The 24,674-nt window shown below is 64.6% G+C and overlaps 1 protein-coding gene across 2 annotated transcripts in view; it reads left to right on the top strand.

The window, feature by feature from the left end:
* Window positions 1-22,897, top strand: part of PLXNB2 (plexin B2) — a 30,824-nt gene extending 7,927 nt beyond the window's left edge. The window contains exons 2-38 of one of the 2 annotated variants that reach the window (XM_058308997.2): window positions 6,401-6,453; window positions 7,264-7,912; window positions 9,858-10,981; window positions 11,199-11,381; window positions 11,468-11,596; window positions 12,007-12,107; window positions 12,263-12,389; window positions 12,481-12,634; window positions 13,196-13,328; window positions 13,404-13,512; window positions 13,587-13,688; window positions 13,976-14,065; window positions 14,417-14,498; window positions 14,585-14,745; window positions 14,852-15,000; window positions 15,169-15,277; window positions 15,386-15,522; window positions 15,626-15,796; window positions 16,127-16,256; window positions 16,334-16,561; window positions 16,644-16,820; window positions 16,896-17,035; window positions 17,263-17,363; window positions 17,438-17,667; window positions 18,280-18,461; window positions 18,706-18,772; window positions 18,862-19,008; window positions 19,457-19,613; window positions 19,696-19,796; window positions 19,958-20,042; window positions 20,125-20,279; window positions 20,355-20,515; window positions 20,809-20,956; window positions 21,282-21,346; window positions 21,452-21,527; window positions 22,000-22,074; window positions 22,139-22,897. In XM_058308997.2, the coding sequence (XP_058164980.1) occupies window positions 7,648-7,912; window positions 9,858-10,981; window positions 11,199-11,381; window positions 11,468-11,596; window positions 12,007-12,107; window positions 12,263-12,389; window positions 12,481-12,634; window positions 13,196-13,328; window positions 13,404-13,512; window positions 13,587-13,688; window positions 13,976-14,065; window positions 14,417-14,498; window positions 14,585-14,745; window positions 14,852-15,000; window positions 15,169-15,277; window positions 15,386-15,522; window positions 15,626-15,796; window positions 16,127-16,256; window positions 16,334-16,561; window positions 16,644-16,820; window positions 16,896-17,035; window positions 17,263-17,363; window positions 17,438-17,667; window positions 18,280-18,461; window positions 18,706-18,772; window positions 18,862-19,008; window positions 19,457-19,613; window positions 19,696-19,796; window positions 19,958-20,042; window positions 20,125-20,279; window positions 20,355-20,515; window positions 20,809-20,956; window positions 21,282-21,346; window positions 21,452-21,527; window positions 22,000-22,074; window positions 22,139-22,243 (5,856 nt within the window). In that variant the 5' untranslated portion in view covers window positions 6,401-6,453; window positions 7,264-7,647 and the 3' untranslated portion in view covers window positions 22,244-22,897. The remainder of the gene's footprint in view (window positions 1-6,400; window positions 6,454-7,263; window positions 7,913-9,857; window positions 10,982-11,198; window positions 11,382-11,467; window positions 11,597-12,006; window positions 12,108-12,262; window positions 12,390-12,480; window positions 12,635-13,195; window positions 13,329-13,403; window positions 13,513-13,586; window positions 13,689-13,975; window positions 14,066-14,416; window positions 14,499-14,584; window positions 14,746-14,851; window positions 15,001-15,168; window positions 15,278-15,385; window positions 15,523-15,625; window positions 15,797-16,126; window positions 16,257-16,333; window positions 16,562-16,643; window positions 16,821-16,895; window positions 17,036-17,262; window positions 17,364-17,437; window positions 17,668-18,279; window positions 18,462-18,705; window positions 18,773-18,861; window positions 19,009-19,456; window positions 19,614-19,695; window positions 19,797-19,957; window positions 20,043-20,124; window positions 20,280-20,354; window positions 20,516-20,808; window positions 20,957-21,281; window positions 21,347-21,451; window positions 21,528-21,999; window positions 22,075-22,138) is intronic. The other variant, XM_058308998.1, reaches the window with a different exon arrangement.
* Window positions 22,898-24,674: the final 1,777 nt, after the last annotated feature.

Raw genomic sequence — 24,674 nt, 5'->3', positions numbered from 1 at the left:
TCCGCTTGCATTATCCTGAGGCACCAGGAAACTACGTCTCTCTTGTTGTGTCATCTTGCTGCATCAGCTCTCCGTATGTGCAGCACCACTCCTGGGCGGCTCTCCTCGCCGGACACACTCCTTGCGCATGGGGCTCCCCCAAACGGGCGACACTCCTGAGTGGCACAGCACTCCTTGCACACGGCAGCACTGCGCATGGGCCAGCTCAGCACGCAGGTCAGGAGGCCCGGGGTTTGAACCCTGAACCCTCCATATGGTAGACAGATGCTCTATCAGTTGAGCCACGTCCACTTCCCAGTTCCCCCGCTTTTGACCCACCTTCAGCCAGGCCAAGGACTGAAATAAAAATTGAAGGCATTAGTGCCACTCTCAGTTAGCACCTGCTGGCTCTGGGTGGCTCTCGGTGGCTCTCACAGGAGGTAGGTGCCGAGGGTCGTTTCTGTTCGTTCTATGGCGCGATGGCTGGCCGTGACCACTTAAAACTTCAGAGAGGAAACAGCACCAGGGAGGCTAACGAGTGCCTCATCACTAGAAATAACTCAAAGTCTTCCCCGGGTGGGGAGTAAGTTTTCTAAAAGCATTTGACCAAATCTCACAGGCCTTTGCCACTGCAATGTTTGAGCCTGGCTGGCTGTGAATCGTCTTGACTTGGTCTTTAAAATAATCGGGACATTTTTCACTGTGCCAGAGTTATTAACCTGAGTGCCACGTTGGTGATGGTGACAGGCAGCCAGGGTGCCTGGAGCCCGTGGGCTTGGCGGGGACAGCGTGCCCAGCTGCCAGGGTCACCCCGGAGGGCCCGAGAGCAGCGTGGGGGGCGTTAAACTGTTCCGTGACCGAGGACGTACTTACCCTCGCTCGCTCGGGTCATGTTTTCCTAGGGAAGGCACGACGGTGTGCAGGAAAGAGGGGGACCCTGTGTCACAGGAGGTTAAGGGTTTGGGGCGCTGACCCTCTTTTGCCAGGTTGAGGCCCCGTGCACGAAGATCCCAGGTGAGCTTTCCCACTGGCATTTAGGGGCGCCAGTATGTGCAGGGCCACCGTCACACTTTCAGGTAGGTCAGAGCGGGCAGCTCCTCCTGTTCACGAAGGACGCAGAGGAGCTGGGGCAGAATGAAACCCCGGGGCGCGGGCTCTACCCCCTTTTGATCAAAGATAACATCCAAAGACTGTTCTTAGTCATAAAATAAGGCTCATTTCATTAGATTTGGCCTAATTATTTACGTAGGGGCAACAATTCACCATTCAGGCTTTTTAAAATTTTGCTTTGCTGGTAGTTTTTTATAAGGAACCTCCGATTGGATTTTTAAAATCCCCTCAGACCTAGGATGCCAAGCCAAGAATTCAAGAATTCAATGCCAGACTTCCCCTACGGTCCAGAAAGTAACTTTCTTTACTGACCCGTAAGACTGGGAATCCTGGAGCCGGGTAACAGAGTTGCTCCAAGAGGGCTTTGTAAGCCTGGGTCCCATCGAGTCAACCTCCGTTCCTTCAGAGTCTCTGGTCACATGGGATTAAATGAGCATCATTCTCATACATGACATTCCCAGTCAAAGCCTTCGTTATGTAATCAGTGTCTACAATTAGGTTCCGTTAAAGAGGAGGACAGAGTCTGACGGAACCTATGCCAACAATTACTTTGCATTAAATAACATTTAATGAGTTTCCAAATTTTGGAGGCAGGGGGGGAAAGATTAATATTTTATGAGTTATAGACTAAGGGATCCCTTGTATCTGGAAAACAGAACATTCAAACCTCAGCAATAATCCAAACAAAACTAAAATCTGTTCATTCAGTCCTTGTCGCGCTCTGTCTTTTGTCGGCGATCTCCCGACCGGTCAGTGTCTTTGCTGAAACTCTGGACTCTTGACTCGCCCAGTGGTGTCAAAATTATTTACATGACCTCAGGAGAAGCCTGCGCCCCTCAGGTCGTGGCATGGCAGAGGTCCCTGAGATGGCCCCTTTTGTGGAAGACGAGATACCTGGCCTGTGGCGATTGCAAGTGTTTTCAGGGAAGCATCACAATAAAAATTTCCTATAGGTGACGAGACTTAAATGGCTGTGGTTAACTGATGGCTATTTCACAAAAGTAAAAGTTCTGAGGAAAGTACATTACGAAAATAATGTGATTGAGAAGGAAATTTGCTTGTTTCTTTGACATAACATATTTAAAGAAAAACTGAAATTAAGACCAGAATTATTGTTGTCTAATATCATTCAGATCAGTTCTAGGACATCTCGTGGATGGTGAGGACAAATCTCTAGGAACTTTAGACAATTTCTGAAGTATTTTTATTATAATGGTATTTTGCCATGCAAATTTAACCAATAGACAGAAAATCCCATTTAATTTGACAACACTTTCCATGCAACTCACAACATATCAAATAACTCTATTTCCACCTCTTCTATTTTTAAAGGTGGAAAAACAAATCTTTTTCAGTTTTCCAGGTGCCCTTATTGATTTGAGATCATTTAGGGTTTGATTTTGGGGAAGACAAAATGTCAAAAAGCTGTTAGTTTTAAATATTTTGTTAAGTACGAAAATTGGTCACTGTGAAACAGTATTTCCTTCCCCAATTAACCAGAGCGGCAATAAAAGTAAATAGAAGTTAATAGGATTGTAAAAACAAAAAACAAAAAAGTATTTATTTTAAAAGTGAAAAGACTCATTTTCTAAAACAATAAAGAATGATAAGAGCAATATAAATATCAATAAAGGTATTACCTGATAAGAGAGAACCTTTGCCTTTTAGCAGATTACTTAGATGGTTAAGAAAAACCTTTACAACGTCTTGCTAAGAGCAGACCAATAATCCAAGAAAACTTGGTCATTTTAACAGAAAGAAAACAAAATTTTAGTTTTGACGAGGATACTCTGTGATAAGAAAACTCTTAAAAGGCTTATAAGTCTCAAAAATCTTAGCCACCCTTGACCCTGAAAAACAAAATTCCCTTTCCACAAACCCTTTACGCTGTCCCTATCCATTCAAGTTTTGTCCTACACATTCCTGCTACTCATTCTGTGACAAACCTGTCATTTTACTTCAGGACAAAACTATTCTCCTTTTCTTTAACAAAAAAACACATCCTGCATACCTTAAGTTATCAAAAAGATCTTCAAAGTGACTTCAAGCAAACGTTTAAGAACAATTATTCTTAAAATACCTAATTTGTGAAAATAACCCAAATTGGTTCAACATATTTACATTTTTAAAATCTTCTTAAAGATCTAGTAGCTATAGTACTAGTTTGTTTTATCAGCAGGACTGCATAAATTAAGGAAGAACATACTCAAGTAGAATGAAATTGTGATTGTATTATACTTAACATTGATAATTCAGAATTCATAGTTTTTATTTTTTTTAACATTATTAATTCAGATAAACTTGTCAAAGGTTTACCTGAATTATATGAACTTGAATTTTTTAAAAAAACATTTGGTTCCAGTTCTATGAATACTCTTTTTTTTCCACTGGAAACATTACAAGTTTTGGCTTCTTAATTTCAAAGACTTTAGGACTTATTTATCTTTAGGCCAATTTGAATAGTGCTCTTTTAAGGATTTTTATAAGTTAATTTAGTGATACCATCTGGAGATAGGGAAATCTACACCAAATATGTAGACGGAGCACTTCTAGTGTTTTTTTTTTTCAAGATTTATTTTTTATTTATTTCTCTCCCCTTCCCCGCCCCCCCCATCCCCAGTGGTCTGCTCTCTGTGTCCATTCGCTGTGTGTTGTTCTGTGTCCACTGGTAATCTTGTCAGCGGCACCGGGAATCTGTGTCTCTTTTTGTTGTGTCATCTTGCTGTGTCAGCTCTCCGTGTGTGCAGCGCCATTCCTGGGCAGGCTGCACTTTTTTCGTGCTGGGCGGCTCTCCTTATGGGGCGCACTCCTTGACTGTGGGGCTTCCCTACGTGGGAACACCGCTGTGTGCCAGGGCACTCCTTGCGCGCATCAGCACTGCGCATGGGCCAGCTCACCACATGGTCAGGAGGCCCTGGGTTTGAACCCTGGACCTCCCATGTGGTAGGTAGACGCCCTGTCCGTTGGGCCAAATCCGCTTCCCTCCAGTGTTGATTTAAAAATTTTCAGCCGTAAGTCAGACATAAAAACAGAAACACAGAAAACGTGGGCATGCAGAAATCCACAGCCTATGTAAGCTATTCTTGGAGTCTTGCAGTTTCTTCATCGACCGAGCCCCAGTTGAAGCAGGCACCCCGCTTGGCCTGATCCGGGGTCCCTCAGCTCCAAGTGCACCTCTGAGGTGAGCCCACCCGTCTCACCACTTCCCCTCTGATGCGGACAACTCCAGTTGTCTTGGCGAGATGTTGCCATTTGGTTAAACAGGCACAGCTTCGGGCCCTGCGATTCTTGACCATGTGCCATGCTGGGATGCCAGGGGGTGGAGAATCCCCGCTCTTAGGGTTTGGGGGGGCCCCACTTTATCATTCACTTCTGACCTTGAGCGCAGCACAAAGAAATGAAACTGCAGACTGCCCCCAAGGCTGGGGACTCAGGCCGCAAACCTGAGCCTTCTCGACAAGATTGACGGCTGACCTTTGGGCTAAAGCTAGTTAGCTAGACGGTAGCGGAGAGCCGGACACAGGAGCTGGGACCCAGGTGCGCTCGCCGCGGCCTTGGGGGCTCCGCGGCCTCCTGGAAGCTTCCCTGTTGCTGTCCCAAGTCGAGTGGCCTTGGGATCCCATCCTCTCCCTGGATGAGAGAAAAGCCCTTCGTGCAACTTAGGGTCACACAGGAATGAGAGAAGCTAGCTGGTGATAACGGATCCGCTGTAGGCATTTAAATTTGGTTTTCTGGGCAACTTGGTCATTAAAGGAAATAGAAACTAGCCCAGGTTTTTGGTGTTGCTGATGGCTCACCACGGGCGCCTGCGGGCTGGGCCTACCAGGTTTTATTTAGGGGGACAGCAGAGGCAGGGGCACGGGCCACTCACTCTGACCCCAGGGTGGCCCCACGCTGGCCCACATAACCCAGCTCAAAAGGGACAGCTGGGTCTGCACGTCACTGCCCGGCTCAGAGGCCTGCCCCCGGGGCCCCTGCGTGCCGAGCGTGGGGGATTTCAGGAGTGCGCCCTGGGCAGACCTGAGCCGAGGGCAGGAGCGGGCGGCTGCTGTGGGGCCTTGGGCAGGGGCTGGGAGAGGTGGGAGTGGGCGCTGGCCTTGGCGTGGGTGGCCGAGGGAGGAGAGGGGCGTCCAGGCTGCATCCCAGAGGACGTGTCTGCTCAGGGGAGACTGGTGTTGGGAAAAGCCCGCCGCCCCCCTCCACCCTGGGCGCCAGCCAGGGAACAGCAGGGGCAGCCCCCAGTCAGGGGAGGGCAGGGGGAGAGGCCGAGGCCCCGGGGGAGCCCGTGGGGTGGGCATGCGGCCTCTCTGCGTCCTCGGCCGCCGGCCTCACCCTGCCCTGGGGTCACCCTGCCCTGGGGTCTGGCCTCGCGTGGCCTCCATTCCCAAAGGCCAAAGGACGCCCCCACAGCGCCGGCAACCAGCAGAGCCCTCGGCCAGGCTAACCCTGCCCCGTCCCCGGCACGCGCAGGTGCTGGCGGTGCCCACGCGTGGGGTGCAGGAGCACCCTGTCCTGCCGCCCTTCCTCCCACGCCCTGCTGGTGTCCCGTGGGTCCAGCCCGGGGTCCTGTCCTCCAGCGGTGCCACCAGGCGGGGGGCATCCTGGACCCTGGTTCTGGCGGCATGGAGGGGGAGGCACGGGCTGCCCCCCCGAGCAGCTGGGTGGGAGCTCTGTGGTGGCCAGGGGCCCGCACAGGGTTCAGGGCGGCCGGCCTTTGGAGGGGAGGGGAGAGGGGGCCCTGAGGGCCTGGAAAACTGTGTCCAGAGGAGGAGGGGCCGGAGGGTGGGCTGGGGAGGCAGGAATTCTTCCCGCCACCACCTCGTACTTTCACTTGGAGAAGTCATACATGAATACACTCCTGTGACGTTTTCAAGTGTTGGCAAATAAATCGACGTTGGTGTCCCAGCGCCCTCCTGCCGCCGGTGTTCACCTTTGGTTTCCCCTTGGAGTGAGGCTTCTCCCTCCTCCCAGCAGGGGGACACAACCGCAGGCCTAGAGTGGGGCTTAGACCTTGAAATGCCGCGGGTCTGGGTCCCCGCCTGGGGCGGCGTGGCCCTCCCCCTTTTATCTGCTGCGTAGGTTTCCACGGCGTCTTGATCACCTCTTTTTTACTATGGCAAACGATGCTTCAGAAACGCCCTTGAACATGTGGGGCCCTGCCCACACATCAGTGATTCTGGATGGCTGACAGGATACAATAGCGAATGTGAACCGATGCTACAATGTAACGCGTGCTCTTAGGCTTTTCATGAATGAATTCATTTAGTTCTTACAAATCCCAGGGGAGCTCACGCTTGTCTCTGCTCCACAGATGAGGAAAGGAAGCACAGAGAAGTTAAGGAACTTGCCTGAGGTCACACAGCTGTAAGTAGAGCTGCAGGGTCATGGGGTACAAGTGTTTCTCAAAAAGAAATTTTTGTTTTGTTTTTAAATTTATTTTTTAGAGCAGTTGTAAGTTTACAGAGAAGCCAGGCATTAAAGATAGTGTTCCCCTCTACCTCCCCCTCCCGTTTTCCCTATTGCTAATACTTTTCATTAGGTGGTACATTTGTCACCATTAATGAACCAATGTTATTATAGTTATTAATTAAGGCCCATGCTTTACACTGGGGTTGCTGTTTGCATTCTAAGGTTCTTTTTCCTTTTTACGTGTTTTTCTTTTTCTTTCTGAATACTTATCACGGTTACATATATGCCGCATAAGTACTTCCCATTTTTACCACTTTTCAAGTATGCGATTCAGTGGTGTTGATTGTCCTCAGTGTTGGACTGCCAACACCACCAACCACTCCCAAAGCCTCCATCAGCCCAGACAAATTCTGTAACAATTAGCATTTACTCCCCATAGAATTTTAAAATTTTAATTAAAGTAATGGCATGAACCTAGTTGTAAAAGGTGCAGACAGTTTAGAAAAACTTAAAAAGGAAAGATGCGTCCCTGCCTTTCACACCCCACCCAGGGGAGCTTTTGAGCAGAGAGCAGGGCGCTCTCATCCTGGGAAGACTGCTGTGGGTGTGGGTGGAGGGCGGGCTTGGCCAGAGGCCAGAGGGGAGGGGCAGGCGAGGGGCAGCGGCAGGTGGCGGGAGAGGGGCAGGGGAAGGGGGAGGCGCAGGGGCTGGCGAGAGAGCCCTGGACAGCCGGGGCCAGGTGTGACGCCCACCCCTGCCTCCTAGAGAACGCTGATGCCGGTGAGGAGTGGACACTGAAAGGCCTGACGGGAGCTTTGGTGAGTGAGGCTGGACCCTGCCAGGGGAGGGCCCCTGGGGCGCGCTGGGGCCGCAGCGCCTTCCACCGCCGCAGTGACCTGAGGCTGCGCCGGCGGCCTGCTGGGCCCCAGCTGCCCACAGCCCCTGCAGCCCCGCGGCCTGCCAGCCCGCTCGGAGGGCAGGGCCCCCGTGCGCACCTGTCTGCCCCAGCCCCAGGGCCCTGCCGTGGCCCCCTGCTGTGTGGCATTCTCGGGCGCTGCCTTGCTGGGGTGGGGGGCTCCAGATGAGGCCAGGGCAGCGTCAGGGCACTGGAATGTCAGGTCTGGGAATTTGGGCAGGGGGGCGGGGCGCATGTTGGTCCCTCAGGCGCCATCTGCTGAGGGCCGGGAGGGCCAGGCGGGCAGCGGGCCGGCCTTCGTGCGGCTTCTTGGAAGTGCACCTCCAGACTGCAGCCAGGAAATCCCCGCCAGCCCCGCGAGCAGGGGTCCCGGGTCCGCCTGCAAAACAGGAAGTGCCCGCGGCCCGCACGCCTGTTCCAGGAATACCGGCGGCAGGAAGCTCCCGTGGCTGGCCCCGGCGCCTCGCGAGTCCAGCCCGGAGCTCCGCCGCCTGTCAGGTGGGTCCCCCTTTGCTCCGGCCCTGCCAGGCGGATGATCCCCTGGGGCTCGCCGGGCTCCGTGACCCCCGTCCCCCTCCCACCCTCCGAGGCCTGAGTCCAGCCTCCTGGCCGTGAGGGCTGGGGCGCACTCTGCCCACTAGAGCCCAGGGCTGCCCCGGGCCAGTGTCCATGGCGGCAGCAGCGGCCGGCCATGGCCTCCTGGACTGAGCAGGGTGTTTCCTGGGCAGCTACGGGGTGCTGGCCGGCAGGAGGGTCTGGCCTCAGGGGCTCAGACAAGGGGGTCCTGGCTGGGAGCCCGAGAGGGGCCCCCAGGAGAGGACAGGTCAGGCCGGGGCTGGGGTACAGGGGGCTTTCCCCTGGGGGCTGCCGGGCTCCAGCCCCGCCCCCATCCCCGCCCCCGCTCCTGGGGCCCCAAAACATTCCATTCATTCCGGCTCCAGGCCGCAGCCAGGAGCAGGGGGCCGCAGCCAGGAGCAGGGGGCCGGCTGGGGGCGGGAGTGAGGGGGGCTGGGGGCGGGAGTGAGGGGAGCAGCGGCACAGGGTCGGGTGAGGGCGCGGGGCGGGGAGGGCTGCTGGGGCAACAGCCGAAGGCCGAGGGTCACCTCCCCACCCCTGCTGGTGGACTTTGGCCCCGGGGAGCCAGGCGTGGGCTGGGAGGGCCGGGCTGGTGGAGGGAGGGCTGAGGGGGAGGGGAGAGGCGTGCCTCCCCCCAGGGCCCAGGTGTGCCGCGTGTGCCCGCACGTGCCTCAGCACCTGCCAGGGGGAGCCCCACGAGGCCAGCGCTGGGGGCTGGGAGAGTGGACTTGTTTTCTTGTCAGCGCGCCAAGGGCCTCAGAAAATCCCTGCCCTCCAGTGAATCAGAGGCTCCCGGGAGCGGACGCTGAAGGCCGGGGCGGGCTGCGCACGGGGCCTTTGGGTGGCCACGGCCTCTCAGTGCCTGCCCCTGAGTCCCCCGCCTCACTGCTCGGGGCCAGGCCCGGGAGCAGCCCGGGGCCCGTGACGGGCCGGTGGGTCAGGAGGGAGGGTCGGCGCCCACGGAGAGGGCGAGGGGTGCGGTGCGCGCTGGAGTGGGGCTCCCTGAGGCAGAAGGGCCGCCTGCCGCCTGCTCCTGGCCGTCCACGTGTGCGCGGGTCCACCCGGGGAGCCCTGGCCCGCCCCGATCGGGGCACCTTGGCCCAGCCCTGGCCTTGGCAGCTCGCGCCACTCGCACGTCCACCTGATGAACGCGGGGCACGCGCGGGGCGCCCGGCGGGCACGCACCAGCGGTGAGGCGTGCTGGCGGACGTGTGCCGTGACCCGGCCCCCGGCAGTGCCTCCCCTGCACGCAGAGCTCCCCACTCTGGAGCCCCGCTGGGTTTGGGTTGCTGAGAGCTCCCCGGAACCTGCGCCCAGGGTCCTTCCTCCCGCGCGCCCACCTTGAGGCTCTGCCTGCAGGGATAGCCCGGGGGGGGGTGGCGGGCACTGCTGCTGCGTTTCCCAGGGCTGGGGCTGGGGTCGCACGCGCCCGCCCTGAGCCCCCCGTCCCGCCTCAGCTCGCGTGGCGTGCCTGTGCGGCCAGGTGGGGGCCCTTGTTCCTCTCCAGGGCCCATCAGTCAGCCCCGGCCTCTGGGCTGGGCTTGTGCTCTGGGGAGGGTGCCCCAGGCCCCCTGGACCCTCTCGGGGTGTCAGGGGGTGGGCACCTGAAAAGAAGGCCTGCAGGGGCTCGGAGAAGCCCAAGGGGGCAGGGCGCAGGCCTCCTGGCTGGGGTGCTGGCCTTGGCCATGGCTGGACTTGCTGAGAAGGGCTGGGAAGCGGTTTCCTGGGAGACTCCCGAGGGGGCGGCATATGCCGGCCTGACGTGCGAGAAGCCAGGGAAGTCCCAGGCACGGAGCGTGGCCGCCACCTCCCGACTCCACGGCCGGAGAGGCTCCCTGACCCCCCTGACCCTCCTCTCTGCCCACAGGGGTCATGGCGCTGCGCCTCTGGGCCCTGACGCTGCTGGGCCTGGTGGACGCGGGGGCCGTCCTGCGGCACTGCCAGGTGGACTGCTTCCGCAGCGAGACGGAGCTGAACCACCTGGCGGTGGCCGGGGGCTCGGGCGAGGTGTACCTGGGGGCGGTGAACGCCCTCTACCAGCTGAGCGCGGACCTGCGGCTGGAGCAGCGGGTGGTCACGGGCCCCGCCAAGGACAGCAAGAAGTGCACGCCCCCCATCGAGGCCAGCCAGTGCCACGAGGCCGCGCTCACCGACAACGTGAACCAGCTGCTGCTGCTGGACACGCCCCAGCAGCGCATCGTCGAGTGCGGCAGCCTCTTCAAGGGCATCTGCGCCCTGCGCAGGCTGAGCAACATCTCTGAGCGCCTCTTCTATGAGGACAGCAGTGGCGAGAAGTCCTTCGTGGCCAGCAACGAGGAGAGCGTGGCCACGGTGGGGCTGGTGAGCTCCACGGGCCCCGCGGGCTCCGACCCCGTGCGCGTGCTCTTCGTGGGCAAGGGCAACGGGCCGCACGACAACGGCATCGTCGTGAGCACCCGCCTGCTGGACCGGACCGACGGCAGGGAGATCTTCGAGGCCTACACGGACCACGCCACCTACAAGGCCGGCTACCTGTCCACCAACTCGCAGCAGTTCGTGGCCGCCTTCGAGGACGACCGCTACGTCTTCTTCGTCTTCAACCAGCAGGACAAGCACCCGCTGCGCAACCGCACGCTGCTGGCCCGCATGTGCAAGCACGACCCCTCCTATTACTCCTACCTGGAGATGGAGCTCAGGTGCCTGAGCGTGAGCAGCGCGCCGGCCCCCACGCCCGCCCCGGCCCCCGCCCCCGACCCCGCCTTTGGGGCCTGCTTGGCCGCCTCCGTGGCCGTGCCGGGCACCGGCGGCGGCCAGGTGCTCTACGCGGTCTTCGCCAGGGACGGCCGGGGCGGCGGGGGCCCCGAGGCGGGCCTGTGCCTGTTTCCGCTGGAGGCGCTCAACGCCAAGATGGAGGCCAACCGCAACGCCTGCTACACGGGCTCCCGGGAGGCGGGCCACGACACCTTCTACAAGCCGTTCCACGGCGAGATCACGTGTGGCGGCCACATGCCGGTACGTGGCTCGTGGGCCCGCCCACGGCGAGGGCGCACATGGTCTGCGTCTGCATCCCCTGCCCGGCAGGGACCCTGGGTGGCGCAGGGAGGGTGCTGCGGGCGGGGTCGGCACGAATGCACGCGCCCCTCCCTGGCGTTGGCTCCCTCGCCCGGTGCCGGCCATGCCGGATGCTGGAGGCTCGGCACCCGTGGCCCGCCACTGCTGTGGTCCACAGGGCGCCAGCAAGAGCTTCCCCTGCGGCTCAGAGCACCTGCCCTACCCGCTGGGCAGCCACGACGGAGTCTCGAGCACTGCCGTGTTGCAGCGGGGCGGCCTGAACCTGACCGCTGTGGCTGTGACCGCCGAGAACGGCCACACCATCGCCTTCCTGGGCACCTCTGACGGCAGGATCCTCAAGGTGGGGCCGGGGCCAGGCGTGGGGCGGGGGGGACGACTCCCGGGTGGCCCCGAGCCCCCGCCCTGACCGCCTGCCCCCCGCCCCAGGTGTACCTCGCCCCCGATGGGACCTCCGCGGAGTACGGCTCCATCCTGGTGGAGCTCAACAAGCGGGTCAAGCAGGACCTGGTCCTGTCCGCCAGCCAGGCCAGCCTCTACGCCATGACTCAGGACAAGGTGAGCTGGGGTGGGGGGTCCTGGAGGGGCCCTGGGCAGGCTTGGTGAGAGGCTGCGGAGGACGGAGGGGGTCCGTGGTCCCTTCTCCTTCCCCTGCCTCAGCAGTCCCGTTTCTGTCCGTCTGTCCCGCGGCCCTGCCGCGTGCCCCACCGGCCCTGCCTCCTCCCCATCCTGACGGCAGGGATCTGGCCAGTGCTCTGAGCGGGCAGGGGCTGGAGCAGGAGCCCCAGGCCGGCCCTGGACATCCGGGCAGCTCACAGGAGGGGGCTGGGGTGGCTCGGGGAGACCAGGGGCCGGCGCCCGTGGGTGCACTGCAGTGCCTCGAGTTGGCCTCAGAGGCCGCACAGCTGCCTGCGGGCCCCAGCCTGGGCCCCCCCCCCACCGCTGACCGGGCCCGCCTGCGCCCCCAGGTCTTCCGGCTGCCGGTGCAGGAGTGCCTGAGCTTCGCCACCTGCCCGCAGTGCCGCGATTCGCAGGACCCGTACTGCGGCTGGTGCGTCGTCGAGGGACGGTGAGCGCCCCTGCCGCGGCGGGGTGGGGGGCACGGCCCTCCTGGGGAGCACAGACGCACCCCACCCCACACTCGCAGATCTGGGGGGCTTGGGGACGCTGCCCCGCCCTGGGGCCCGAGGGGTGCCACCGCTGAGGCTGCCCCCTGCCCCGCAGATGCACCAGGAGGGCCGCATGTCCGCGGGCTGAGGACACTGGCCACTGGCTGTGGAGCCGGAACGAATCCTGCGTGGCCGTCACCAGCGCGCACCCTCAGAACATGAGCCGGCGGGCCCAGGGGGAGGTGCGGGGCATGCCGGGCCGGGGCGGGGCTGCGGGGGGGGCTCGGGCCAGGGGCGGCGGGGGCCCGGGGTGAGCCGCAGGCCTCTGTCCAGGTGCACCTGACCATCAGCCCCCTCCCTGCCCTGACCGAGGACGACAAGCTGCTGTGCCGCTTCGGGGACTCGCCACCACACCGGGCGCGCTTGGAGGGGGGCGTGGTCATCTGCAACTCCCCGAGCAGCATTCCCAGCACGCCCCCTGGCCAGGGTGAGCCCCAGGCCCTCCTCCCGCCCTCGGCCCCACTCGGAGGGTCCTGCCAGCTCGGCCAGTCCCGGCTGCACGGCTGCACCGGGCCTGTGTCTCAAAGCGCCTGGGGGTGGGGCCTGGGGGTGGTGGCTAGGGCCCAGGCGCATGGGGGACAGGTGCCCGCTGGTTGCGCCGCCTGCCGCTGGCTCCAGCCTGGGCTGTCGTGGTGCCTCCGCCCTGCAGAGGCCCCGTCCCTCCTGCCCTGGCTGTAGGACAGCCAGGCGGCCCCTGGAGACACAGGAAAGGCGCCGCCCCTGCCCCCTGAGAGCCGGGGGCAGGGAGGACGGCTCGGCTGACAAAGGCTGATGGAGGCAGGGGCGGCCCAGTGACGTGAGCCAGCCAGACACAGAGGAGCCGCGGCCCTCGGGGACCCCGGGGCCAGAGGGGCCATGGCTGAGCGCCCCGGGGGACAGGCCACCCGAGCCGAGCTCCGCCAGCAGGCCCTGCCCGGCCCCCCTCGCGCCACCTGGAACCTGACCGAAAGGCCGGCGGGCGCCTGACGCTGTCCCCCGGTGCCCGCAGACCACGTGGCGGTGGTCGTCCAGCTGTGCTTCCGATGTGACGACGAGGACAAGGACGACGACGTCTTCCTCACCTCCCACGAGTACCCGTTCTACGACTGCCGCGAGGCCATGAGCCTGGCCGAGAACCTGCCGTGAGTGTCCCGTCCGCTCCATGGCCCTGGCCCCGGCCGCCGGCAGGCGCCGCCCTCAGCAGCCCTCTCTCCCAGGTGCATCTCCTGCGCCAGCAGCCGCTGGACCTGCCAGTGGGACCTGCGCTATCGCGAGTGCCGGGAGGCCTCGCCCAACCCCGAGGACGGCATTGTCCCCGCCCACATGGTGAGGGGCCGCGGGGCGCGTCGTGGGGGCCCGGCCGCAGCCAGGCCGCCCCTGACCAGCCCTCTTGCCCCCAGGAGGAGACCTGTCCCCAGTTCCTGGAGCCCAGCCCCGTGGTCATCCCCATGAACTACGAGACGGACGTGACGTTCCAGGGCAAGAACCTGAACACGGTGAAGGTGGGTGGCCTGGGCCACGAGGGACACGCTGGGGAGGGTGGACAGAGCCGGGAGGGGGTCTGACGCGGGCGGGGAGGGCGTGGGGGACGAGTGGGGGCTTTGGTGTGAGCCCTGGGGGGAGGGAGCTGCGCGGTGGGGTGTGTGGGGAGGGGGGCCCGGGAGCGCTGCGGTTACGGGGCTCGGGGTGCCTCGGCTGGCCCAGGAGGTCATGTGGGGCTGGGAGCCAGGCTCCCACTGGGGAAGGGGCCCTGGGGGGCGTAGGGGGTCCTGAGCCGCTGTTCCCACAGGGCAGCCTGCAGGTGGGGAGTGAGCTGCTCAAGTTTGAGCAGCCGGTGAGCAGGCGGGAGCCAGGCTCCTTCTTCTTCCAGACCCCGAAGGTACGCCTTCCGCGGTGGGGGGCCAGCGCCTGCCCGCCCCTCCCCTCCCCAGGAAGCCTGAGGGCCACACTGGCCGCTGGAGTGGCCACCGGGGCGGAGCTGGCGGCCGCGGGCTGGCCTGTGTCCTGCCCCGCTGCCCTGTGGACAACGTCCACTCCGTCTGCGCCTCCACCCATCTGGCCCACCCTCAGGCCCTGGGTCTGTGCTGCTGGCTTCCCACCCCCGCTGGTCTCCCCTGCAGCCCCTGGGGCCGGCCCCAGGTGGGCCCATGGGCAGTTGTGGGCTCGCTGCAGACCCCCCGGGCACTGCCCAGTGAGGGCCCGAGTGCAGTGCACCCGACTCACCCCACAGCTGGCCCACGACGCCAACGAGACGCTGCCCATCCACCTGTATGTCAGGTCCTTCGGCAAGAACATTGACAGCAAACTCCAAGGTGCCTGAGGGCTGGGGGCCGGGGCAGGGGCCGGGGCGGGGGAGCGGGGGCACGGGGCGGGCTGACCCCGCCTGCTCTCTCCGCAGTGACCCTGTACAATTGCTCCTTTGGCCGTGGCGACTGCAGCCTGTGCCTGGCCGCGGACACCAAGTACGACTGCGCGTGGTGCGGTGGGCAGGGCAAGTGCGTGTACAAGGCGCTGTGCAGCAACGCCACCTCCGACTGCCCACCGCCCGTCATCACCCGGGTGAGGCCGCGTGCCCCGGCGGGGAGGCGGGGGGTCTGAGCGACCCTGGCCTGCCCTGGGCCCAGGCTGGCCTGAGCCGCCGGGTCAGCGGGTTCTGCTCTTCCAGATCCATCCCCAAACGGGCCCCCTGGCTGGGGGCATCCGTGTCACCATCCTCGGGTCCAACCTGGGCGTCAGGGCGGGCGACGTCAGCAGGGTCTCCGTGGCCGGCCAGAACTGTACCTTCGAGCCGGAGCAGTACTCTGTGTCCACCCGGTGAGCAGACGGTGGTGGCCAAGGCGCGTCCTGGGCACGTGCTGGGCCCCTGGCGGCTGACCCCCCACCTGGGGCCACGTGGGCCGGGCGAGTGGGCACACAGGAGATTGAGGCGTGTGGGGCCTGGGGAGGACCGTGGCCTCGAGTTTGTGCCGCTGCCACCCCCAGGATCGTGTGTTTCATCGAGGCCTCAGAGGCGCCCTTGACGGGGGGTGTCGAGGTGGACGTCAATGGGAAGCTGGGCCACTCGCCACCTCACGTCCAGTTCACCTACCAAGTGAGCGCCCCGGGCGGGTCTGCGAGTCCGGGGGCCGCGGGCTGACCCGGGGCCGTGGGAGGGGGAGCAGTCCCCGCCCTGACCCGTCCGCGCCTGTCGCCCTCTCAGCAGCCCCAGCCGCTCCGCGTGGACCCTGGGCAGGGCCCACAGGCAGGCGGCACCACGCTGACCATCAGCGGCACCCACCTGGACACAGGCTGCAGGGAGGACGTGCGGGTGACCCTCAACGGCGTCCCCTGTCAAGTGTGGGTGCCCCCCCGCCCGGCGGGGGCCGGGGACGGGTGGGGGCTGGCCCTCACGGGAGGGAAGCCCGCTGACGGCACCCTCCCCCACCCTCGCCCACCCCAGGACGGAATTCGGGCCACATCTCAAGTGCGTGACCGGCCCCCAGCCAGCCCCGGGCGAGGTGGCCCTGGAGGTCTTCTACGGGGGCTCCCGCGTGCCCAGCCCCAGTGTCACCTTCACCTACCGCGAGAACCCCGTGCTGCGGGCCTTTGAGCCGCTGCGCAGCTTCGCCAGGTGCGGGCAGCTCCCACCCGTACCCGCCGGGGAGCCACCCCAAGCCCGGTGTCCAGCCACCTCCCCTGGCCAGGAGGAATACGGCGGGCGGGTGTGGGCGGCAGGAGTGGCTTCTGGAAAACCCCAGCTGTGCCTCTGTCCAGTTGCCTTCATCTTTCGAGAGCCAGATGCTGCCCCCACAATAGGCGCGCGTGCACCCTGGCCCGCTTGCTCCAGATGTTGGGTGGGGGTCAGGGCCCTGGCAGGAGGCAGGAGTTGGGGGCCTTCGGTGGTGGGCAGAGCCTGTAGCCCGGACCCTGCCCTACTCAAGGCCTCCCCCGACCCCTGCAGTGGCGGCCGGAGCATCACCGTCACTGGGCAGGGCTTCAGCCTGGTCCAGGTGTTTTCCGTGGTGGTCATCACTGAGCCCTTGCCGTCCTGGCGGCGGCGGCGGGAGGCTGGACCCCAGCAGCCCACGGAGGTCAGTCTGCGGCGTGGTGGGGATGCCCAGGGCTCGGGGCTGCCCGCGCTGGCAGCTGACGGCCGGCTCGACCGCAGGTCGTGGGCACCGAGTACAGCCTGCACAACGACACCAAGGTGGTCTTCCTGTCCCCGGCCGTCCCCGACGAGCCCGAGGCCTACAACCTGACGGTGCTGCTGCAGATGGACGGGCACCGCGTGCCGCTGAAGACCGAGGCTGGCGCCTTCGAGTACGTGGCCGACCCCACCTTCGAGAACTTCACGGGGGGCGTCAAGAAGCAAGTCAACAAGCTCATCCACGCACAGGTGAGGGCCGGGTCTGCCCGGGGCCCCCGACCCCCCCAGCCCGGGAGGCCCCCTGAAACCCCAGGCCTCCCGCCCGCCCCAGGGCACCAACCTGAACAAGGCCATGACGCTGCACGAGGCCGAGGCCTTCGTGGGCGCGGAGCGCTGCATCATGAAGACGCTGACCGAGTCGGACCTCTACTGCGAGCCCCCAGAGGTGCAGCCCCCTCCCAAGCGGCGGCAGAAACGCGACACCACGCACAACCTGCCTGAGTTCATCGTGAGTGGGCAGAGGCGGGGGCGCAGGGGCGGGGCGGCGTGGGCCGGGGCGGGGCTGAGCTGCGCCCTGCTGCAGGTGAAGTTCGGTTCCCGTGAGTGGGTGCTGGGCCGCGTGGAGTACGACACCCGCATGGGCGACGTGCCGCTCAGCCTCATCCTGCCGCTGGTCATCGTGCCCATGGTGGTGGTCATCGCCGTGTCCATCTACTGCTACTGGTGAGTCCCTGGGGCGCTCCCCGCTGCGACCCCTCTCCCGCTCCTGTGCCGCTGTCCCCTCCCCGGCCCCTCGGCCCTTCCCCCATTCCTGCCCCTCTCCAACTTCCCTACTCCACGTCCCCCCTTCCCCCGGCTTCCTTGGGGGCCCCACCCCCGTTTGCCAGCCCCTGCCTGTTCCCGTGGCCGTCTGCGGGCACCCAGGACCCAGGCCTCTGGCGTCGCCACAGGAGGAAGAGTCAGCAGGCAGAGCGGGAGTACGAGAAGATCCGGTCGCAGCTGGAGGGCCTGGAGGAGAGCGTGCGGGACCGCTGCAAGAAGGAGTTCACGGGTAGGCCGGCGGCTGGCAGGGCTGCCTCAGGGTGCACCCGGGCACCGAGACCCTCACCCTGCCGCCTCCCCCAGACCTAATGATCGAGATGGAAGACCAGAGCAGCGACGTGCACGAGGCGGGCATCCCCGTGCTGGACTACAAGACCTACACGGACCGGGTCTTCTTCCTGCCGTCCAAGGACGGGAGCAAGGACGTCATGATCACCGGACAGCTGGACATCCCCGCGGCGCGGCGGGCAGCGGTGGAGCAGGCGCTCTACCAGTTCTCCAACCTGCTGAACAGCAAGTCCTTCCTGGTCAACGTGAGCAGCACGGGCCTCGGGGCAGCGCAAGGGGGGGGGGGGTCCTGGGTGGGCGGGGCCTCTGGGGGCAGCGCAGGAGGGAGGGGCCTGGGTGGGCGGGGCCTCTCGGGGCAGCGCAGGAGGGAGGGGCCTGGGTGGGCGGGGCCTTGGGAAGGGTGGGGCCTCAGTGCAGGGTAGGGCTGGGGCAGGCAGTGCCTCCGGGGCAGCGGTGGAGGGCGGGGCCTGGGGAGGGTGGGGCCTCGGGGCAGGGCTGGAGGGCGGGGCCTCGGAAGGAGTGGGGCCTGGGGAGGGCGGGGCCTCGGGGCAGCACACGATGTAGGGGACCTGGGGAGGGCGGGGCCTCCGAAGGGGTGGGGCCTGGGGAGGGCGGGGCCTTGGGGCAGCACACTATGTAGGGGACCTGGAGCGGGCGGGGCCTGGGGAGGGCGGGGCCTCGGGGCAGGGCTGGAGGGCGGGGCCTCGGAAGGAGTGGGGCCTGGGGAGGGCGGGGCCTCGGGGCAGCACGGGAGGTAGGGGACCTGAAGCGAGCCGAGCCGGGCCTGGGGGCAGCGCGGGAGGGAGGGGTCCTGGGGCGGGGGCGCCTCCCCGCATGCTGAGACTGCCGCCCCGCAGTTCATCCACACGCTGGAGAACCAGCGCGAGTTCTCGGCCCGCGCCAAGGTCTACTTCGCATCGCTGCTGACCGTGGCGCTGCACGGGAAGCTGGAGTACTACACGGACATCATGCGCACGCTCTTTCTGGAGCTCATGGAGCAGTACGTGGTCGCCAAGAACCCCAAGCTGATGCTGCGCAGGTGCGCGGGTGGGGCCTGGTCACTGCCGCGGCAAGCCGGGGGGTGGCAGCCCCAACACAGGCGGGTCCCCGGGCCACCTTACCCTGGGCGTTGCGGGAAGGATGATGGATCCTGTGCGTGTGCGCTCCAGGCACTGGCCCCGCAGGCCACACGTGCCGGTCCCGCAGGAGGCCACTGGGCGCTGGCAGGCTGGGCGGCCTGGGTGCGCCAGGGGCCCCTCAGCACACGGCACCCCCCCACCCAGGTCCGAAACGGTGGTGGAGAGAATGCTGTCCAATTGGATGTCCATCTGCCTGTACCAGTACCTCAAGGTGGGCCCCCTGCGGCCAGGGCTGGGGATGGGCGAGGCAGTGCCCCTAGATCTGCCTCCGCCCACCCTGACCACCCCAGGCCGTTCCAGGACAGCGCCGGCGAGCCCCTGTACAAGCTTTTCAAGGCCATCAAGCACCAGGTGGAGAAGGGTCCGGTGGACGCTGTGCAGAAGAAGGCCAAGTACACCCTCAACGACACGGGGCTGCTGGGGGACGATGTCGAGTACGCGCCCCTGGTGAGCCTCCCGGGGCGGCCGCAGGCAGAGAGGAGGCTGGCCCCGCAGCTGGGCCCCGCAGGCCGGGACTGAGCTCAGCGTCTCGGGGGAGCCGGTGGGGGCGGGGGCGGGGGCTGCATCTGTTAGCAAGGGGCGCCAGATGTGTGGGTGGGTGTGCGCGAAAACGTGGGGGTGCCCCTTGGGGTGCTGCGTGTCACAGCTATGAGCGAGCAGCTCCATGTCTGGGGGGAGTCCTGGGGGGGTGCCTGCATGTGAGGTGGTTGACATGTGATGGTGCCTGCCTGGGCACGGCCTGCAGGCTGCTGGCCCTGGGTGTCCCCACGCCCGGGCGGCCCTCCTGGGGTCTACCCTGCCAAGCCGGGTGTGCAGGGCCCGGGGGAATGCGGGGGCCGGGCAGTGGCCGCCGGGGATGCTGAGACCAAGCCCCCGCTTTGCTGTCTGCCCTCAGACTGTGAGTGTGATCGTCCAGGATGAGGGGGCGGAAGCCGTCCCGGTCAAGGTGCTCAACTGCGACACCATCTCCCAGGTCAAGGAGAAGGTCATCGACCAGGTGTACCGCACACAGCCCTGTTCCCGCTGGCCCAAGGCCGAGAGCGTGGTCCTGGGTGAGGAGGCAGGCAAGGCCGGGCAGGATGGGCGGGCTGGGGGCGGCAGCTGGGTGTGAGCGGGGTGCACGTGTCCACCCAGAGTGGCGTCCTGGGTCCACGGCCCAGATTCTGTCGGACTTGGACCTGACCTCTCAGCGGGAAGGCCGGTGGCGACGCATCAACACCCTGATGCACTACAACGTGAGTGCAGGCGGTGTGCAGGCGTGCAGGCGGGTGTGCTGGCGTGCAGGTGTGCGGGTGGTTCAGTGGGCGGGTAGGTGTGCAGATGGGCAGGTGTGTGGGCAGCTTGGCATGCGGGCAAGCAGACGACCTGCCAGCCCCCCTCACCTCCACCTCCCCAGGTCCGGGATGGAGCCACGCTACTGCTGTCCAAGGTGGGGGTCTCCCAGCAGCCCGAGGACGGCCAGCAGGACCTGCCCGGGGAGCGTGAGTCCCTCCCTCGGGGCCCCACCTGGGGACTGTCCGCCCGCCTGCTGCCCTCCTTGCTCTGAGCCCCGTCCCCCCACAGGCCACGCCCTCCTGGAGGAGGAAAACCGCGTGTGGCACCTGGTGCGCCCGACGGACGAGGTGGACGAAGGCAGGTCGAAGCGCGGCAGCGTCAAGGAGAAGGAGCGGACCAAGGCCATCACTGAGATCTACCTGACACGCCTGCTGTCCGTCAAGGTGGCTGGGGGGCCTGTGCGGACCCCTGGGTGCCCTGAGCCCGCGGGCGGGGAGCGCTGACTGTTCTCTCTGTAGGGCACGCTACAGCAGTTCGTGGACAACTTCTTCCAGAGCGTCCTGGCGCCCGGCCTGGCCGTGCCCCCGGCCGTCAAGTACTTCTTTGATTTCCTGGACGAGCAGGCGGAGAGGCACGACATCAAGGACGAGGACACCATCCACATCTGGAAGACCAACAGGTGGCCACACCCACCCTGGGGCCTATTTTTCCCCTTCAACCCACCCCAGGGTCCCGCTCCCCGATTCCAACACCCCAGGGCCCTGCTCCCCTCCTCACCTACCCTCTGCTCCCCCCTTCACCTGCCCCTGGGGTCCCGCTCCCCTTTCTGCCCGCCTCCCCAGGGCCCCACTCCCCAGTTCCACCCACCCCGGGGCTCCCACTCTCTCCCTTCCCCCGCCCCCGGGCCCCACCCACCCCCTGCCCCATTCCCCCGCCCCCCTCCGAGGTCCTCACGGCCGCCTGCTGCACCAGCTTGCCCCTGCGGTTCTGGGTGAACATCCTCAAGAACCCCCACTTCATCTTCGACGTACACGTGCCCGAGGTGGTGGACGCGTCCTTGTCGGTCATTGCGCAGACCTTCATGGACGCCTGCACGCGGACAGAGCACAAGCTGAGCCGGGTGGGTGGGGCTCGGGGTGCTGGACCGGGGTCTGCGTGGACAGGTGGGACCCCTCGCCCCAGGGCCCCTCCTCCCGGCCTCGCAGTGTGAAGGGCTGGGCTTTTGTCTAAAAGTCGGGGCTGGGCTGTTTTCTGGACCCATTCCTGTTGGGTCCGCGAATGGGTGGGTGTGCTGAGGGTGGGCGCAAGGGCGAGTGGCGGGACAGAGGAGGAGCCCTGCTTGCCTGGCTGCGCTCTGGAGGCCCCCGTGCGCCCGTGCCTGCCCCCTCCCTGGATTCTTGCCAGTTTCTGCCCACGGTGGGGGGCTCACCAGCTGGTTCCCCCAGGACTCCCCGAGCAACAAGCTGCTGTATGCGAAGGAGATCTCTGCGTACAAGAAGATGGTGGAGGAGTGAGTGGGCTCTGGCGCCCGGGCTGGGGGAGGTCGTGGCTTCGTCCCTCTGCCCACCCCTCCCAGGACCCCCCGCCACGCCCTTAACTGCCCCCGTCCCCGCAGTTACTACAGAGGGATCCGACAGATGGTGCAGGTCAGCGACCAGGACATGAACACGCACTTGGCGGAGATTTCACGGGTACGGCGGGCACGGGCCTACTCCCGCCACCCACCCTGCTCCAAGGCTGAGCCGCAGGGCAGGGTGACTGCGGGGGAGGGCAGAGGCCGGCCAGGGCACGTCGGTCACCGAGCTGGCACTCAGGGTGGCTCTGCGTGGCAAGAAGGCGTGGGGTGGCGGCTGGGTGTGAAGGTGTGAGCATGGGCCGTGAGCCTCCGCGTTGTGAGAGGGTGTGGCTGCGAGTGAGAGTACGTGTGTGTGCACGCGTGTGTGCACGTGTGTGACTGTGCCCCTGAGCCGGGCCCCCCCCCACCGCTGCCACGGCAACTGCGCAGCCCCCAGGAGGCAGGTGCTGTGGTGTGTGCATGCGTGTGGGGACGGCTGGCCGTCGCTGGGCCCGCGCTGCCCCGCAGCCCGCCCACTCCCCTGCAGCGCGGCCACCTTCGGGGCAGGCCCCTGCCCCCGCCCACCCTGCCGTTCGCTCTGCCCCCAGGCGCACACCGACTCCCTCAACACCCTCGTGGCGTTGCACCAGCTGTACCAGTACACGCAGAAGTACTACGACCAGGTAGCGGTGGTCCTGGGGGTGGGGGGGCCCTCCCAGGGCAGGCCTGACAGCTGCCGCCCCTCAGATCGTCAGCGCCCTGGAGCAGGACCCGGCGGCCCAGAAGATGCAGCTCGCCTTCCGCCTGCAGCAGATCGCCGCGGCGCTGGAGAACAAGGTCACGGACCTCTGACCTCTGCCCCTGCTGCGGCCGCGGGCACAGGGTACCTAGGCCTGGGCACCGGGGAACGAGGCAGAGCCGACCCGGGCGCTGCGGTCCCTGGGGGGCTCCGGACTCCCGAGCATTACCGCCCCGCCCACGCAGGCCCCGCCCACAGGGCCCCGCCCCGGCCCACAGGCTCCGCCCACGCAGGCCCCGCCCCAGCCCGCCTCGGGGCGCCCCCCCCCCGAGCCCCCTGAGCGATCCGCACACGTGCCTTACGCGCCCGACGCGGGGCCAGGCCGAGGCCCACCCACCAGCGAGCTCGAGCGCCCCTTCGGTCGGGGCTGCAGTGCCTGCCGTCCCCAGGGCCGGGGTCCTGGGGCCGTGTCCGTCTGTCCCCGGCCCGGAGGAGAGGACGAGGAGAAGCGGTACGACGTCCTCCTGACCTGCCTCGCCCTCCCTGTGGGCAGCGCCGTCGGGGTGGACAGTGGGCACCCGGGCCCGCCCCCAGGTCGTGCCGGACGTGAGACGCCCAGGCGGCCAGGGGCGGGGTCCTGGTGTCTGGCCTGTCAGACAGGCCGCCCTGGAGCCCCCGCCCCACCCGGTCTGGGTCAGAACCCTCCCCCACCCCCTTTTGTAAATCTTGTTAATTGTAAATTGAATACAGCGATCTTTTTCACTCTGCCTGGATCTTTTTCACTCTGCCTGGCGCTGGGTCCGCCCTGCTCACCCACTATGGGGGGGGGTCTGCCCCTGCGGGCGCCCTGGGCCTGCCTGCGGCCGTGGGGGGTGGGTGGGCACCCCCGCAGGGCCGCGCTCTGAGCCGAGTCCTGGCCTCGCCGGGCGCACTGGCCCTCGTGGGCTGGGAGGCGAGGCTGGGCTCTGGAGGGTCTGGGGGCAGCGGAGGAGCGGGCAGGGGTCTGGGACTTGCCCGCAGCCACGCCCCCTCCACGGCAGGGCCTGGGGCTCGCGCCCGCTCTGGCGCCATCTGGTGGCCGGAACGTCCCCTGCGCCCGAGGGTTGCTGGAGGGGCGGCTGGGGGGGTACAAGGTCTCTCCAGTATGCGTTTAGGGACCACCTGGCCACAGCCCAGGCCGAGCTTGGGGGTGGGGGTGCCGCAGCCCAGGCTGGGGCCTGTGGGGCAGGGAGTCCAGCGCTCAGGACAGGGTCTGGAAGCCCTGAGAGAGCACCAGGCCGGGGCCTCTGCGGGTCACGTCCCCCGGCTCTCCTCGGGCGTCCGTCTGCCAGCCGACCCCTCCCTGGGAAGGTGCCCTCGCCCCCAGCCCCTGGCGCACGTCCCTGGAGGCTTCTCCCAGCGTCTGCGTTAGACCAGCAATTGGAGAAGTGGGGGTTAAAAGCCCCAGGAGTCTGGCTGTGACTGAGGGGTGGGCTGCCAGCAGGAGCCCCCTCAGCAACAGCTACAGGTGAGAGTGGAGGATGGAGGAGCAGGTCCAGCGGGTGAAGGGGGCTGGGAGGAGGGGTCCACAGCCCAGAGGAGCCCCCTTGGGAGGAGGGGAGCATTGGGGGATGGGGGGAAGCTGCCAGTGGGGTCATGGGAGGGAGGGCCAAGAAATGGCCAGATTGGCCCATCAGGGGGACAGATGAGGCAGTAGGCCACAGGAAGTGAGGCAGGACAATGCTGGGGGGTGGTCAGAAGGCAGGTGGGGCCTCAGGCCCCAGAGGTGGGTAGCAGGCGCGCTAATGAGGGTCGGGCCAGGGTCAGCCACCCCTCCCCTGCTGTCTGCTCTGGCCACTGTGGCCGATGACCCCAGGCAGAATCTGCCCAAGCTGCCCCTGCTGGATTAGGGACTTTGGAGCTCACCCCAGAGGGTGGTGGCAGCGTCCAGAGAGGGCCCTGAGCCCCACTGTCCACCCCAGGCCCCTCCCCAGGCTGACTCAAGGCTGAGCAAGCCAGCACTTGGCAGGTGCCGGGAACGGGCAGGGGCCCTTGAAACCGCCCCAATGCAGGTGTGATTCAGATGTGACTCGCTGCCGTCAGGCTTAGGGCCAATACCCCCCCTTGGACACGCAGGCACATGCGGCAGCTCCAGCCTCTTCTACCCACTGATTGTTTAGGAGTGTTGTTCACCCTCCATATATTTCCAGATTTCCCCCTTTCCCACCTATTGTCGATTTCCAGCTTCATTCCATTATGATCAGAGAAGGTGCTTTGTGTAATTTCATTCTTCTTAAATTTAGCAAGTACTCTGCTGTGGTTCGACATGTGTTCTATCCTGGAGAGAGATCCATGAGCACTTGAGAAGATTTGCAACCTGCTGGCTTGGGTGCAACATTCTGTATATGTCTGTTAGGTTTAGCTCGTTTCTCATATTGTTCAAGTTGTCTGTTTCCTTGTTGATCTTTCCAGTTCTATCTAATGATGTGAGTGGGGTGTTGAAGTCTCCAACGATTAGAGATGTCTTTTTTTCCTTCAGTTTTGCCAGTTTGTCTCATGTATTTT

This window comes from Dasypus novemcinctus, chromosome 12 (genome assembly GCF_030445035.2).
Source record: "Dasypus novemcinctus isolate mDasNov1 chromosome 12, mDasNov1.1.hap2, whole genome shotgun sequence".
NCBI lineage: Eukaryota > Metazoa > Chordata > Mammalia > Cingulata > Dasypodidae > Dasypus > Dasypus novemcinctus.
Note: the sequence above shows the minus strand (reverse complement) of the source record. Positions and strands in the feature narration are given on the sequence as shown.